General features: G+C 38.6%; 1 protein-coding gene across 2 annotated transcripts in view; it reads right to left on the bottom strand.

The window, feature by feature from the left end:
• CCDC191 (coiled-coil domain containing 191) overlaps positions 1-17860 on the bottom strand; it is an 89457-nt gene that overhangs the window by 41446 nt on the left and 30151 nt on the right. For both annotated transcript variants that reach the window (XM_047099855.1, XM_047099854.1), the window contains 2 exons: positions 13543-13733; positions 1380-1629 (listed from right to left, as the gene is read on the bottom strand). In XM_047099855.1, coding sequence (XP_046955811.1) covers positions 1380-1629; positions 13543-13733 — 441 coding nt within the window. The remainder of the gene's footprint in view (positions 1-1379; positions 1630-13542; positions 13734-17860) is intronic.

Raw genomic sequence — 17860 nt, 5'->3', positions numbered from 1 at the left:
AATGGGTAAGGGGCATTAAGGAATCTACTCCTGAAATCATTGTTGCACTATATGCTAACCAATATGGATGTAAATAAAATAAAAAAAGAAAGCTCATTAAGAAAATATTTAACCTCACTAATAAAAAAATGCAAATGTTGAAGCAATAATAAGATAAAAATATTTTACCTATCAACTTAGCAAAAATGAAAAATGTGTTATTAGACAGGAAAATAGGCATTTCTTTGGCACAACCTTTGTGGAAGGGCAATTTGGTAAGTCTTCAAATGGGCATTCTATTTTTACGTATTTATCCTAAGTACAAAGCATTTCAGTAAAAATGGATGCGTGCAAAGATTTCATTACCATGATGTTCACTGAAGCACTGAAGAACTGTTTGCAATAGCGTCAAACTGGAAACAACTTAAATGTCCGGCAATAGAGAAAAAGGTAAACATATCCTAGCTTAGGGTTCACGATAGAGTATCCACAGCCATTACAAAATGATGGTACAGAATGGTAGTGCTTCACCAAGGGGTATTCATCAGGGTCATTTGTGAAACTTAAAAAAAATACAGGCACCCAACAACCAGAAATTCTGATTTAACAGGTCTCATCTGTGGTTTACTCTCAGTTGAGAACTACTGTTGCAGAAGTAGATTTAGTGGCATAGAAAATTCACATGTTATAGTATAAAATTATGAATTATTTTTTTAGAAAAACAGCATAGTGATATAGTTATTAAGAAGGAAAAAAATGGCCTTACTTTCTCTGTATTATGAAAAACTAGATATCTTCAGTCACTTGAAGAAACGTTAAGTTATATAAATATTAAAGAGAAAAATTTACATATGCATGAATAGAGAAAAGACTATATGGCTGTATTTCAATATGTTACTGGTGGTTATCTCCAGATGATGGAATTATAGGCTACTTTTCTTTTTCCTCTCTCATTTTCTCCTATCAAATGACAATAATTAACATATGACTTTCTTATTAGACAAAAACTTTAAAATTCCATATACATATATACATATGTCATAAGCTCAGTTAGAAAGGAAATGTCTGATGATCAAGTAAGAGGAATTCAAAAGGTATAAACAATCTTTATCTATTTGTGAAAGAGTCTTTCATTTATTGTAAATTCCCTCTCTATATTATGTCCCTACCGAGTCTCAACTATACCAAAGTTTATATGTGATATATAAAAACAAGATTCAGCTCAAGAAAATAAACACTGACTGAAAGGTAACCTTTGTGTACTATAAACAGCTCTCATCTTTTAGATAGCCCAGTCAAGGCAATCTGACAGTGGCTAATATATCCTAGGCTATACAAGTGCAGAGCTCAGATGCCAGTGTTTAATAAGTAGAAGGCCAAGCAAAGGAAAAACATTGTACCTCTCCATTTCTTACAGGTGCATCCACCATGGCTGCTGCTTCCTCAAGTAGACTGATGCCAGGTGACCCATTTGCACTGAGTTTCCCTAGTGATGCTGCCATCAGCAGCTCATTCATTCTCTTCCTGGTTTCCTTCTTAGTTTGCGCCAGCTCTCTCTTTAGGATCTCTGCACGATGCCAATGCTGCCATTCTGTAAAGTGGTGTCGGAGAACTTGTTTCCGGTTATATTCAGTGGCCAGTTGTTGTTTTCTAAGCAACAAAGTTCTTCCGTTAAAAAAAAGAAGCCATTTATCGCTTGTTAGTTGATAATATAAATGAGACAAGTCTAAAGGAGTCCCAGAAATACTCCATCTTACCTCCAGCTTATCCTTTGATTTAAGCTAAAATGGAATCACTTTATCAAATTCCCTGGTGCAAAAGGTCTGCTAGTAGAGGGCATTAGTACCATAAGACATTACCTCAGAAGAAGGAATTCTATCATGTCACAAAGACATACTACATTTTCTAAATTACCATAAAATAGTAAAAGGGAGCAAAGAGAACAGGCATATAAAGAACTACATTTATTTTTTTTAAGTTTACTTACTTTGAGAGAGACAGAGAGACCACACGTGCAAGTGAGTGGGAGAGGGGCAGAGAGAGAGAGGGAGAGAGAGAGGATCCCAAGCAGGCTCTGTGCTGTGAGCGTGAGCCTGACTCGGTGCTTGAACTCATGAACCGTTAGATCATGACCTCAACCGAAATCAAGAGTTGAACGCTTAACTGACTGGGCCGCCCAGGAGCCCCTAAATAACTACTTTTAAAAAGATGAATGCATGAGGGAGATTTCAGCCATGCTTGCAAATGAAGACAGGTTTGGGAGAAAGGGAATGGAACAAGATTTAACAAGTGAACTGTCAATAACAAATTAAGTATAAGACTTACAAAAGTCAGTATGAAACCAGGAGGGTGGATCTTAGGAAAGAACTTGATCAGACACAGGATCTCTAAAGAGAAGGATTCATTTACCAAATGCTTAAACTGAATGAATGAAACACTGCCTTGCTAAACACTAGACAAGTGTGAAAGACGTGTCAGAGATAAGGCACTTGCCCTCATGGAACTCATTCAGAGTCTAGTAATGAGTCTGGTTAATTCTCTTTGTAAGGAAGACCTTTTTTTGATTCCCAGATACTTCATGACATTAGGAGACATCACTGAGTGGAGTTGGGTAATGCTTGCTACACTCCCTTCCCAAAGGGGATCTCCATTAAGAGACATTTTTCTGACAGCCATTTGAGAATTCAAGCATGGAGGTCTCTGAGCACTATAAGTGGATAATTACTGTCCCTGAATAAGTAAGCTATAGAGTTTGGAACTTATTATATTGCATCAGGGGTCAGTTTTGAGGTTTAAAATCTATTATCTAGACACCTACTTGATTTTATCTTGTAAAAGTGACTCGAATATGTTCTCTAGAATACAATTTGTATACCCATTTCTGTTGAACATCCATAATGCTTAACACTCCTCAAAGACTGTTTGGCGTTACATAAAAAAAAAAATCATAAAGTTCTTAAGTCACTGAGTCAGGAGAACATTTCTAGAGTTGTTAAATGTTTAAGTGACTTTTAAATCTTTTTTGACTGGCACCTACAGTAAGAAAAATGTTACACCGTGGCTCAACATACAAGTTTATAGGTATATGTGTATGTTTGAAACAAAAACATATCTAAATGAAACAAAAGTTTCACCAAACAATATTTACCCTTACTACCAGAGGTGCATTCTGACATTTCTGATGCATTCCATTTCTTTAAAAAACAGCTCATCTTGAGTCTGATTTCAGGTCCCATTAATGGGTTAAAACCCTTAGTTTGAAAAAGACTATTCTAGTATTATAGAATTTAACCTATGTCAGAGGCATTGGATGAAACAACCAATTAGTGAGAGTAGAGTCCACTGAAATAATGAAATTCAGGATGAACACTAACAACAACTCTGCCAATAGTGGACTTCATTGTATTTAATTGCTTCCTTCTACTGTATTAATGTAGGTACTCAATATTTGATTAACAGACTGATGTTTTTGTGATAAAAGTACAATATAGGTGATAATATAAACATTTATACATGGAGTTTAATTTGATGGAAATAAATTATCTAGTATGAGACAGAATAACCTTGAAATAAAAATTTTAGAGGAAATAGGGATAATAAATCAGGTAGCAATGCAGGTAAGAAAAAGCTCCCAAAATACCAATGTTTAAATAGTGAAAGAAATAGAAAGCCTATAGCACTTTTCTTAAGTAAGTGAAAATCATAAATTTCCACTGGATAGAAGATGTATATTGCTCTGTCTGATTAATGTGAAATTCAATTTACATCAATCTGCTCAGGAAGGGGGGGAGTGTGAAATTTATCTGATGTGTTAATTTCATGTCTTTACAGCATAAACAGCAAAAAGTGATCTAGGATTCTGTCATGGAAGAAGTTATTTGGACACTATAAAAAGGGAAAGAGAAAAATATTTCTGCAAGTATAACAAAAAGACTAACAGTAAGAAAATGGGTAAAAATTTCATGTTCACCATAGTGCTTACAAGCCACTCTATAATGACTATGTAGGGGATTTCAAAGTGTGTTTAAAATATCTACATTTGAGGGTTGTGATGGAAGAGTAGACGTGAAGAAGGCAGGGATCCAGAGACAATGCTAGTTTTACTCCCGTTCCTCTGCAGTTCACCTCAGCAGAGTGACAATAGTCCAAATAAGCTAATTTCTATACTTTTTAAAAGATTAACACTAAAAACATAAATATTTCTGAAAGTGAAAAATCACTTATGTCTTAAAACCTCAATCCAATGCAATACTTAGGTATGTTAACCAAAAGAAATGGTTTCAGACACAGTTGCCAATTAATCATAAAATGAAGGACAGAGTTCCCTTTGGAAAACATCCTGTCCCAATATGCTTCCCAGGTGAAATATGGGAATTTCTGGCACGAGTATATAAATTGAGCATCATCCTTACATAACTGCATGCACAGAAAGGCTAAAGACCATATATAATGGAAAAACTCCATTTTCCTTCCCATGTAGGGAAAAATCCAGTTTTTCCCCACTGTTTGTCACCTGTGTGTCTTTTTTACCTTTTCAGAGAATACCTCACTTCTGGCACTCTAGTCACCAAATGTGTGGAGGTTTTTACCCACACCAACAAGCAATTCTTGTACACCCAGCAGGGTATCCAAGAACTCAACTCAGTTCTGACACCTCTACCTGAAGACAGTGTCAGATCCCACAGTTTAAGGGCTCGGTCCCATAAGTATCTTCCCCCATTCCTCCTACCACCTTCAGATGCCAGTCACAAGACCAGGTTATCTATCACCTGTGTTTCTGATCAATTGGCTATAGACTGTAAGTTCTAACCACCCCTTCCTTGGGTTTGATTAATTTGCTAGAGTAGCTCACAGAACTTGGAGAAACATTTATGTTTACCAGTTAATTAAAGGATATATGATGAAGGATACCAATGAACAGCCAGATGAAGAGATATATAGGGTGAGGTCTGGGAGGGTCCTAAGCACAAGAGCTTCTGTCCCCGTGTATTTGGGGTGTCAATGTGGATGTGTTCACCTGCCCAGAAGTTCCCTGAACCCTGTATTTTGGAGATTTTATGGAAGCTTCATGTCACTATGATTGATATTAAATCCATTTTAGCCTTTCTTCTTTTTCAAGAGAATGGGGGGGGATATAGAAGATAAACTTGTAGAGAATAATGAAGCAGTAAAAAAGAGGGAAACTAATGCAAAGGAGCACATTATAAGAATTAGAGAACTCAGTGACTTATTACAAAGGAATAACATCTGAATCATAGGAGTCCAAGGAGATGAAGAGACAGAAAAAGGGGTAGAAGGTTTTTATGTGAGCAAATTATAGCGGAAACCTTTCCTCATTTGTGGAAAGACACAGACATCAAAATCCAAGAAACACAGAGAACTCCCATTAGATTCAACAAAACTGACAATCAAGGCATATCATAGTCAAATTCACAAAATACTCAGGCAAGGAAAGAATCATGAAAGCAGCAAGGGAAAAAAGTCTTAACCTATAAAGGAAGACAGATCAGGTTCGCAGCAGACCTATCCATAGAACTGGCAGGCCAGAAAGGAGTGGCAGGATATATTCAATGTGCTGAATCAGAAAAATATGCGGCCAAGAATTTTTTATCTGGCAAGGCTGTCATTCAAAATAGAAGGAGAGATAAAGAGTTTCCCAGACAACAAAAACTAAAGGAGTTCATGACCTCTAAACCAGCCCTGCAAGAAATTTTAAGGGGGACTCTCTGAGGGGAGAAAAAAATGACACAAAACAAAAAAAGACCCAAAGCATCAAAGACTAGAAAGGACCAGAGAATACCACCAGAAACTCCAACTCTACAGACAACACAATAGCAATAAAACCTATCTTCCAGTACTCACTCTAAATGTTAATGGAATACATGCTCCAATCAAAAGGCATAGGGTATCAGAATGGAAAAGAAAATAAAATCCATCTATATGATATTTATAAGAAACCAATTTTAGACATAAAGACACCTTCAGATTGAAAGTAAGGGGATGGAGGACCATCTATCATGCTAATGGTCACCAAAAGAAAGCTCGAGTAGCCATACCTATATCAGACAATCTAGATTTTAAAATAAAGACCGTAACAAGAGATGAAGAAGGGCATTATATCATAATTAAGGGGTACGTCCACCAAGACCTAACAATTATAAACATTTATGCCCTCAACGTGGAAACACGCAAATATATAAATCAATTAATCATGAACATAAAGAAACTCATTGATAATAATACCATAATAGTAGGGGACTTCAACACCCCACTTACAGCAATGGACATATCATCTAAGCAGAAAATCAACAAAGAAACAACAGCTTTGAATGACACACTGGACCAGATGGATTTAACAGATATATTCAGAACATTTCATCCTAAAGCAGTGGAATATACATTCTTCTCCAGTGCACATGGAACATTCTCCAGAATAGATCACATACTGGGACACAAATCAGCCCTCAACAAGTACAAAAAGATCGAGATCATACCATGCATATTTTCAGACTACAACGCTATGAAACTTGTAATCAACCACAAGAAAAAAATTTGGAAAGACAACAAATTATTGGAGACTAAAGACCATCCTACTAAAGAATGAATGGGCTAACCAAGACAGTCTCTTCAGCAAACTGAAGGTGTTGGGAAAACTGGACAGTGCCATGTAGAAGAATGTAGAAGAATGAACCTAGACCACTTTCTTACACCAGACAAAGAAATAAACTCAAAATGGATGTAAGACCTAAATGTAAGACAGAAAGCCATCAAAATCCTAGAGGAGAAAGCAGACAAAAACCTCTTTGACCTCAGCCAGAACAACTTCTTACTCAATATATCTCCAGAGGCAAGAGAAACAAATGCAAAAATGAACTATTGGGACCACATCAAGATAAAAAGCTTCTGCACAGCGAAGGAAACAATTAGCAAAACTAAAAGGCAACCAACAGAAAGGGAGAAGATATTTGCAGTATCTTCTAATATCAGATAAGGGGTTAGTATTTAAAATCTATAAAGAACTTACCAAACTCAGCACCCAAAAATCAAAAAAAAAAAAGTGAAGAAATGGGTAAAAGACATGAATAGACACTTGCAAAGAACACATCCAGATGCCTAATAAACACATGAAAAGATGTTCAATATCACTCATCATCAGGGAAATACAAATCAAAACCACAATGAGATACCACTCCACACCTGTCAGAATGGCTAACATTAACAACTCAGGCAACAACAAATGTTGGCAAGGATGAGGAGAAAGAGGAAACCTTTTACACTGCAGGTGGGAATGCGAACTGGTGCAGCCACTCTGGAGAACAGTATGGAGGTCCTTCAAAAAGTTAAAAATAGAACTATGCTATGACCCAGCAATTGCACTACTAGGTATTTATCCAAAGGATACAGGTATGCTGTTTTGAAGGGGACATGCACCCCAATGTTTACAGCAGTGCTATCGACAACAGCCAAAGTATGGAAAGAGCCCAAATGTCCATCAACAGATGAATGGATAAAGAAGATATGGTGTGTGTGTGTGTGTATGTGTGCATACACACACACACACATATACACACACAAAATGGAATATTACTCAGCAATCGAAAAGAATGAAATCTTGCCATTTGCAACTATGTGGATGGAACTACAAGGTATTATGGTAAGTGAAACTAGTCACAGAAAGACAAATATCACATGACTTCATTCATATGTGGAATTTAAGATACAAAACAGATGAACATAAGAGAAGGGAAGCAAAAATAATATAAAAACAGGGATGAGAACAAAAGATAAGAGTCTCTTAAATACAGAGAACAAACTGAGGGTTGTTGGAGGGGTTTGGGGTGGGAGGATGGGCTAAACAGGTGAGGAGCATTAAGGAGGACACATGTTGGGGTGAGCACTAGGTGTTATATGTAGGGGATGAATCACTGGATTCTACTCCTGAAATCATTATTGCACTATATGCTAACTAACTTGGATGTAAATGAAAAATACAAAAAAATAAATTAATAATAAAAAAATAAGAGAAAAATAAGACACAAAAGAGAGAGGGAGGAAAACCATAAGAGATGCTGAAATACAGAGAACAAACTGAGGGTTGCTGGAGGGGACGTGGGTGAGGGGTTGGGCCAAATGGGTGATGGGCATTAAGGAGGGCACTTGTTGGGATGAGCGCTGGGTATTATATATACGTAATGAATCACTGGGTTCTACTCCTGAAACCAATACTACACTGTATGTTAACTAACTTGAATTTAAATAAATAAATTGTAAAAATAAAATAAAATAAAATTTAAGTTTAAAAAAGAAAATAAACTATTAGGGTTTAAATAAGAGTTTAAATATGAACCATGCTGTTTCTTATTTTTTTTTTAATTTTTTAACATTTTCATTTATTTTTGAGAGAGAGAGAGAGAGAGAGAGAGAGAGACAGAGCATGAGCGGGGGAGGGGCAGAGAGCGAGGGAGAACCTGAAGCAGGCTCCAGGCTCTGAGCTGTCAGCACAGAGCCCGTCACAAAGCTCAGACTCACAAACTTAAGATCATGACCTGAGCTGAAGTCGATGTTTAACCAACTGAGCCACCTAGGTGCCCCTGAACCATGCTGTTTATACCAACACCTGAATTGATACTTAGTGATCAGTGCATGAACTAGAACCTGTAAGTCAGGAGAACACTAACTGAATAGATAGGGGTGACTAGATAAGTACCTGGAAGCTTCTAAGCCTCAGATTCCTCCTAAAAAATGGTATCACCCTAAAAAAAAAAAAAAAAGGCTTTACATTGCTTGTTCTACAGGAGTTTTTTAAAAAGATCTAATTCACACACACACACACACACACACACACACACACCCTAAACATAGAGAACAAATTCTCATGGAAGATAACACTGTCTCAGGGCAAAACTACTAGATACCTAAAAAGTGTCTTGGATTTTTTAAAAGGATATGAAAAATGATAAATAAATAAGCACACACTAGTGATCTGAGTCCTGAAATCTGACGCATGAAAACAGCAGCGGTGCAAGCAGTCGCATTTGGGATGAATAGGAGCAGGAATGAACGAGCTAATGCATTCAGTAATGCACCAGGTAGCCCACAGGGAAAAAGAAGATAACACAATTCTGTCTGAAAGGGTTTTAAAGTGAGCCAGGCAGTGCAAATCTGGGCCCCCTGCCTCTATGACAGACATATGAGGAGCCTGACCAGCTTCAGAAGCCACGCAATTTCTGGCCTCTTGCCTTCAGACCAGGTGAGCATGGAGGGAAGGGCATCAAACATGATTCACAGAGGGGCGCTGTAAGTGACTGCCCAAAAGAATGCTCAAATGAGGTGTGGGAAAATGGGGACCTGACAGTCTATTTCCAACCCAGCCTCCCCTCTTCTAGGCTAGCATGTGGGCTCACCCCAGCTATGTGCTGATTTACCAGTTTTTCCCCAAACTGAAAAACGCCCTCTTCTACTTTGCCACATTCTGTCTCTCAGAAGGTGGGGCCCATGAATTCCTATTTTTAAAAAGCTCCTCAGGGGATTATAACGCACGATAGCCAAGTCCATGTCACTCTCGAGTATTTATCTTATGCTGCCTTCTGTTGCAATTATTTTTAGTAGTTGGGTGCCATGTTTAACTTCACTTAAATGGAAAACTCCTAGAAGGCAAGTGTTTAACACTTTTTTCAAGTCCCTCCTCCCTGTACTTAGGAGAGAGCCTAGTACCCAGTAAATGTCAATAAAGCTGGTTGGCTGAAAGAATAAATTCTATCAAACAGAATGAAAGAACAAGTGAACAAATGAACACCATAGTTTGAGGGATGTCAAAGAGCCAGTTTTCCCACTGGCCTGCCACACAGTACCCTCAAATCCCCAACACTTACATATTGGGCACTGTTTCCAGACCATGCCTGTTAAAGTATACTCAGTTTCCTGAGAGGGATAACATCAACTGAGGATTACAGTAAAAGAGCATGAGGGGCTTGAGGGACAAAGGGAAGAGATAAAAGCATATTTCAGGAAAGGCCCAGAACTCTGGTACAAGAGAGGGCAGGACTGCAAGTAATGTAGAGGTTAATGAGAGGAAAACAGAGGTACTTCTCAGGAAAGAACTGAGAAATCAGGGGCTCAAAAAGGGCTGGTGGAAGATGTCGAAAACCCCGCTCCTTCCTAATTTTGTCTAGGGCTCGCCATAAATTTAAGAGAGGAAGGGAGAGAGGAGCAATGGAAGAAATGAAGTCAGCTTTTAAAAGTGAACATGCTGAGCAAAGTAAAAATACAGTTCAAATTCCAACACCACCACATCAAAGGGTCTAACTAAGCATGTGCACCAGGGTTTTATTATATTACCTAAGCAAGTAAATTCTCAGGTTTGGGAATATTTGTTAAGGTTGAGATTATATTATAATATTGTATTGAAATTTTATAACACCGTTACCATAACTACTTTTTTTTTATTATTATTTTTTTCAACGTTTATTTATTTTTGGGACAGAGAGAGACAGAGCATGAACGGGGGAGGGGCAGAGAGAGAGGGAGACACAGAATCGGAAACAGGCTCCAGGCTCTGAGCCATCAGCCCAGAGCCTGACACGGGGCTCGAACTCACGGACCGCGAGATCGTGACCTGGCTGAAGTCGGACGCTTAACCGACTGCGCCACCCAGGCGCCCCTACCATAACTACTTTTAAAAGAAAAGAGACAGACAAAAATAGGAGAAAGAACAAAAGAAAATTAAAGAAAGGAAAAAGGGGAGGACGGAAGGATGGAAGGAAGGAAGGAAGCCAGGAAAGCTAGGCCTTGCATGGGGGAACTGGCCAGTGAGGGAAATCTCAGGTGTCAGAAACAAGTGCGGATGCAAGAGCTGGAGGATGAAGACACAGCTGACATCTGAGTAACGGGCATAGCAAATAATTTCCATGTCCAGGTGGATGGGCCACAGAACCACCTGTGCTTTGTCAATCTGGTAGGTGTTTAGTTTCTATGGTTAGTAACCCATTATATCCCTTGAGCTCATTATTTAGGGGAAAAAAATACTTGAAAACACTGTCAAGTTAAATTGCAAAAGAGGAAGCAAATAAACTCCTCATTGACTCACTTATTATTCAGCAAATGTGTATTTGGTGTCTACTGAGATACTAGGAGAAACTCTGATGAACACAGAAAAGAACCCAGCTCTCCAGACACCCTCAATCCCACTAATGTTTCTTGGTTTCTGCTTATAGTAGCTAACTTAGAGCTTTTCCCCACTTTTAATATCCCATCCTTCTTTCTAGAACAAAGAAAAACATGCAGACAGCCAGGGATTTGGGAAAGCAGCACAAAGGATGGTTTGTATCTAGTAGCTTCTTACTACCAATATGTTTCCAGCATGTCTTGTCATTTGTTAATTACTGCTTTATTTTTCATCTGCAGCCATCTAAAGTAAATTGCCACACAAATGAAAAATACAGCTGTCTTGGGGAACCACCACCTAGATGTTATATAACATTTAGTACAGAAGCAGTGTGGTACAGGAAAGAGCATTTGGATCAGAAGCAAAGAGACCAGAGTCTAGTCCTAGACTAGCTACTCTCACCCTTTGGACCTTGAGAGAGTTGTTTACTCTCTCTAGGCCTTACTTTTAACATATGTAAAATGACAGGCAGGATCAGATGATCCTTGAGGTGGCTTTCTGCTCTACATTTTTTTGCTCTAAAGTTCTGTAGTAAAAAAATTATTACAAGTTAAGTATTTTCTAACTCTGGCACTTAAAAAAAATGTAGTACCCATTCTGAATGTTTAAAAATAGACACCTGAAAATAATTCACAGATACGAGACGTTCTAAGATCTTAAAAAAAAAATTGGCACATAATGCTATTATGAAATCCCCATTTAGTGATTTCATATTTAAGCAGTTTAATTGCAATGAAATCTCAAGTTCTTCATATTTTTCTTCTACAAGTTTCTTCTGGTATGTAAATTTCACAGCCATGTTTAACTTCAACACTCAGTTTCCACTCCCTTCATACCATCATTCATGTCACTTCCCTTTTACAGCACCTCCAGTTTCTCTCCTTTACCCAGCATATCTTGCTAGCTATTCCTTTTTCAGTAAGCTATCATCCCAATTCCTTATATGAATCGCTAGGTCCTAAGAACTTAGAAATGAATTATGGGAAAGAGTTTTCCAAGCTGACCTTTTTTTTCCCCCTAGCATACTGTAAAGAAAGGGAAATTGACTAAGTCATCCCTCTGCTTAAAAACTATCAAGACTTCACCTTTATTTACCAAAGAATTCCTAAACTCCTTGTCTTGGCATTCAAGGCCTTTCACAAATTGATGAACTTGAGAAGCCACATGCTTGATGATCTCTGGCCAACCTGAATGGCTACACCAAGTGCCATTACCTCATCTCCCCATCCCCACCTAGGAATATCCTATTTATGGTACAAAGTCCGGCTCAAGACCCACCTTCCTGATCAAGCCCTTCCTGGCACTCTGTAGGAGCCTGCTCAGTCAGTGTGACACTTCTGCTAAGTTCTCAGTGGCAGAGGGGCTGATTTATGCACTTGATGGTTTATGATGCTGCTCAGCCCCTGTCCTGCTTCTAGATCTTGTCTTCCCCATAAAAGGGCTTCAGACTCCTGTGTATCCACCCCAGGGCCTGATGCTGTCACACAGCTGCACAACTCCAGGGGGCAGCATTTCCTTCTACATAACAATGGTTTCACACACAATTCATTCAAGTTTTCACCCTGAATAAGAGTTGCTGGTAAGAGAAGTGATTACACAGAAGCACATAAACTGCCCCTGTCCCCAAACAAACAAATGGTTCCTTCTATACCCATGATTTTGGTTCAAGGATGCAGAGCTAAACTTGGAAATGAATGGAAGAAAACGTATATAATTTTAAGATGACGGAACAAAGGACGTTTTATTTGAAGACAAATTCTGTGTCATTCACAAGCATAAGAGGGAGCTGATATAAAGGTGTCAAAAACCTCTAAATAAGGTGTGGTACAGAAGACAGAGGAGTGGGGGGAATCACCTTGGCAGATGGATGTTCCCTGTGTTCCTAATTAACATTCAGCGTGCAGACAGGTATTTCCATCAGTGAGAATTACTGGCAAAAAAACCAAATTCTGTCTTCTGAATTGGCAAAATGGTCCAAGGTACAATGCTACGACATCCAGAGGGCAAGGAAAAAACATAGTACTTGTTTTCTTCAAAAGGAGAGCATGTGCATCAGTATATTTTAATGAAATCTTTGCTTATACTTTTCAGTTAAAATGTTTTTTTTTTTTCTTTTTCTTTATCTTAAGCAGGCTTCATGCCCAGCGAGAACTTATGACCCTGAGATTAAGACCTGGGCTGAGATCAAGAGTCAGATGCTTAACTGACTGAGCCACCCAGGTGCCCCTCAGTTAAAATTTTCTAGTTTGGGATGTAATATAGAAAAACAGTGATTACCACATTTTATAATGGATGAGATGATTCTAGTGAACATAATTTTTAGATTATTTTGGGATTCTTCAGGAGGAAAAATGTCCTATAATACACCAGAAGGATTTTCATGGTACAGATAATAGTACCTGTTTTCTTCCCTAAGGTAATTTTCCATGGCTTGAGTCTCCCGTGCCAACTTCTGGGATCTTGTGTAGTCTCTCCAGGCCCGCAGGACTTTCAGTTGAAACTTCCAGTCAGACAGGGTCCCAGCTTTTCCCAGCTTGATCCTATGATCAAGGATCAGCTTGTGCCAGGCAGAGAAATACCGTTTTTGACACTGCAATGGAAACATGTGGAAAATCATCACTGATTGGCTCTAGTGTTTGTAATATCTAATACTGAGAGCTGTCACCTCAGGTATCCCCCTCATACTTTTTCTAACAAATCTAGCAACTGTCGTCTTGATGGAAGGAGAACCAAGTATAACTATTCAAGTCATGCAGCTGAGGCTCGTGGCTTAAACTATAGTACTTAATTCTCATTCTCAGGCACCAGTCCTTTGGGAAGCTGGAGTAGCAGTCATATCTAAGACCCCAGTTAAGGGACTTGTTTGAAAAGCTTGAAACACCTGCTTCTAGGAGGATGGCCAACTTGTCTTGGAGCTTAAAATACCAACTGATTCAGACACCTGGGTGGCTCAGTGGGTTAAACGTTTGACTCTTGATTTCAGCTCAGGTCATGATCTCACAGTTCATGGATTCGAGCCCTACATCAGGCTCTGTGCCGGCAGTGCAGAGCCTGTTTGGGATTTTCTCTCTCCCTCTCTCTCTGTGCCCTCCTCCCCAATAAATAAATAAAATAAACTTAATAAAATAAAGTACCAACCAATTAGTTAATTTCTGTTACTAACACCTGCTGATATCCTACACAAAGGAATATAGAAGATCCCATGAGGATGGAATGGGGGTCTCTGGTGTCTGGAAACAGGATAGCTAAAACAGCTTCAGCTGGGCTACCATGACCATGGGAGAGCTTTGGTGAGCAGGTCTAGAGAGACTAGATGCTCAGGACGCTTTTGATCTTCCACTCCATGCATCTGACAACAAATAAGACAAGTTCCACTGACCCTAAAGATATCCCCAGAGAAGTACTTTACTCTCTGGTTTGAGAACATCTCTGAGATCTAGTCGTTGCCTTCATCTTCCACCTTCACAGTAAACTTAATGTTCCCACCACATCACATAACTTTCAGCTCTTGGCCTTATATCAACCACACTGCTTAACACCTTCCTATGTTCATACTAATTTCTTGGTCCTCCATTTCTGCCCTCTCTTTACCTGACTACTTCAGGACTCACTTCTCCCTGGAAGTTCTCCTATCACCAACTACTTTCTGCAAATCTCAGTGCCCATCCACTGTGTTCTCAGCAACCTCTGCTTCTTCTATCAAAACTCTCATTACACTGTATTATAATCACCTGTTCACTGGTTTCTACTAGACTGTGAGCCTCCAGAAGGAAGGGAGTGGGTCCCATGAATGGAAATGGAAAATCCGTGTTGGTAGCAATAAAACACAAAGTAACTTCATAGAAAGTGACTTTGTGGGAAGTATAGGGAATGCCTAATGACCAGCTTCAAGCACTTGTTAGCTCTACCAGGATCATCTGTACTTACTGCTTCTATCTGTGTACCAATACTTATCTTTCACTATTTCAACATTTAGTAAGCAACCACCACTGCGTTTAAATTTGGGAACTCTGAACAAAGTTAAGATATAATTTCTCCTTTTGAGAGATTATAGGGAGAGAGGATATATAAATTGAAAGATTGATAACATTAGGAAGGAAGCATATGTTGGAATTCTTACAAATAGACCATTTGTCCAGGAATAACAAGAATTCAGTTATATTTCCATTTAGACAAACTACAAAATCTTCCCTATTGTTATTTATCAGGAGAAACCATGGCAAACTTTAAAAAGCCCTTGTTCCCTTTCCATTATGTCACATGAGGGAATACTGTGCAGACGTTTACCTTAGATGCCATGCAAGGAAGGGAAGGAGGGAGGAAAAGAGGGAAGAAGGGAAAAGAGAGGGAGAGAGGAAGGGACATTTGCTAAATACAGGATATGCCTGCAGTCATAAAAAAGAAAAGACACATAGCTACCAAGTTGAGGGGATATACTTTTTGCATTATTTGCCCATCTAACCCACAAAATAGACCATGGAAAAAAAATATATTGTTAACTTGTGTGTCATTGTCAAAAGAAAATACCAGATTCATTTAAGATATTCCTCCTGAACGATCTGATGAAATATTCTGTGTGTAGCTATCTCTAATTTTAACTCCTGGAATGTTTCTAATGATGAAATAGTATAAACATAATCCACCTGGACAATAATAACACTATTAATAGTGTCCTTCTTGGATTTCTATATTCCTTGTCTACAAAGTTCAAAGCATTGCTGTAAGCACAATATTACATGCACTGTTTTATTAATTTGTAGACCATCATTACCAAATGGAGAGACTGCAGATATTATGATTTACTTTACAAAGCTAAACTTCAAGTAGAGAAGGGTTAATCACTAAATTCACAGAGTGAAAAGCTAGTGGCATACCTAAGGTTAACACTGAAATATTCTGGCATCCTGATGACCCAATCTATATTAGGCAAAAAGTCTTCTTTTTAAAAATGAAGGGCAAATTTTTTGCTGCTTTTATACTGAAAGAGAAAAAACTCAATATATACCTTACTATGGTAGAAGAGCACTGCTGGAACATATGTGAATTTAAAAGGGCAAAATTTGTGTTAATAAATGCTATTGTCATTATATGTCTTTAAAATAGTTAAGATTATCGCTTCTCGGCCGTTTGGCTAAGATCAAGTGAAAATAGTTAAGATTAGACTTTAAGGGCAAAATGATCAGTTTTAACGATCTATGATTCAGTTTCACTACATAAAAGTTAGTAACAGCAAAGTGACAGACTCACAGCAACTGCTTTCTTTTCTTTAATACATTTTATTTTAGAGAGAGAGAGAGCATGAGAAGGGGAGAGTGGCAGAGGGAGAGACAGAATCTTAAGCAGTCTCCACACTCAGAGCAGAACCCAATGCAGGGCTTGATCCCACAACTCTGGGATCATGACCTGAGTAGAAATCAAGAATTGAAAACTCACCCAGCTGAGCCACCCAGGAGCCCTCATAGCAACTGCTTTCTCAAAATTCACTTGTGATTGGTCTTTCCTGACTACTCAAAAGAGCAATCTCATTAAAGTAAAAAAAAAAATAAATAAAAGTGTGAATCAAAAATAGCCACTTAGTTATTCTTGATTCATGGCAAACATTATTTCGGCAAATAGGATTCCCATAAATGTACTTGGAGGAAAGTATTTGGGAAAGGAAAATACTCTCAGTCCTGTCTTCTCTGGAAGATGCTAGCACTCTGCTTTTATTTAGAAGTGATGAGAAGTGGCATACTTCCATAGTCATGATCTATTTATTCTCTCTATTACCTCTCCCCCCAGCTGAGTCCCTGCTGTTCCCGGGCCTGCTTCTCCTCTTCAGTGCCACTACAATAGTGCTCTATCCTTTTGCTCTTTGAAACAAGAACTATTACTGAAAGTCACAACTGTGTTGGAAGAGGAATACATTCTGTTTAATACATATTATTCAATAAATTTGGTTTCAGAATTTAATGGGGTTTTTTTTTTTGATATTTATTTATTTTTGAGAGAGAGAGAGACAGAGCATGAGCAGGGGAGGGGCAGAGAGACAGAAGGAGACGTAGAATCCAAAGCAGGCTCCAGGCTCTGAGCTGTCAGCACAGAGCCCAACGCGGGGCTCGAACCCATGAACCGTGAGATCATGACCTGAGCCGAAGTCCGATGCTTAACCGACTGAGCTACCCAGGCGCCCCTCAGAATTTAATGTTTTAACTCATCAGACAACTATTCTGACCTCCCTCCATTTCTTACCTAGTTCCTTTATTTCTGTACCATGTTTTGTTTCTGATAGATTTTCAACTACGGTCATATATTCTTTTTACTAACTTGCACCTCTTTTTAACGTAGTTGTGGTGAGAGTTAAGGCTTCGTACAGGTAAGTAAAATACAGAAAATCACTGTGGGAAAGACTGTTCCTAAATACATATCTATAATAATTTATAAAATAAAATACTACACAAAGTGAAATTGAGTAAGTTTTTAAGGGAAGTGCTTCTCATCCTCTCAAAATCTTCCATAAGACATCCTCTGATGGTTAAGGACTCCACTCAAAAGGAGAAATGACAGCTCGCCCTGCTAAATTTATTACCTACACTGGAGTTGCCCTCATTTTGTTGGCAAGAAAAGCTCTTCCCTGACGTGTAATCACACTGCTGTCGTGGGGAATGATTGGCATCAGGTGGAACAGCAATTTGCTATCTAATCTTCGTTGTAATTCTGACCCTGTCACTAGAGACG

The sequence above is a fragment of the Lynx rufus genome, unplaced genomic scaffold, assembly GCF_022079265.1.
Source record: "Lynx rufus isolate CCGP_SWC_20201006 ecotype Redwood Valley unplaced genomic scaffold, mLynRuf1.p SCAF_5, whole genome shotgun sequence".
Taxonomy (NCBI): Eukaryota; Metazoa; Chordata; class Mammalia; order Carnivora; family Felidae; genus Lynx; species Lynx rufus.
Note: the sequence above shows the minus strand (reverse complement) of the source record. Positions and strands in the feature narration are given on the sequence as shown.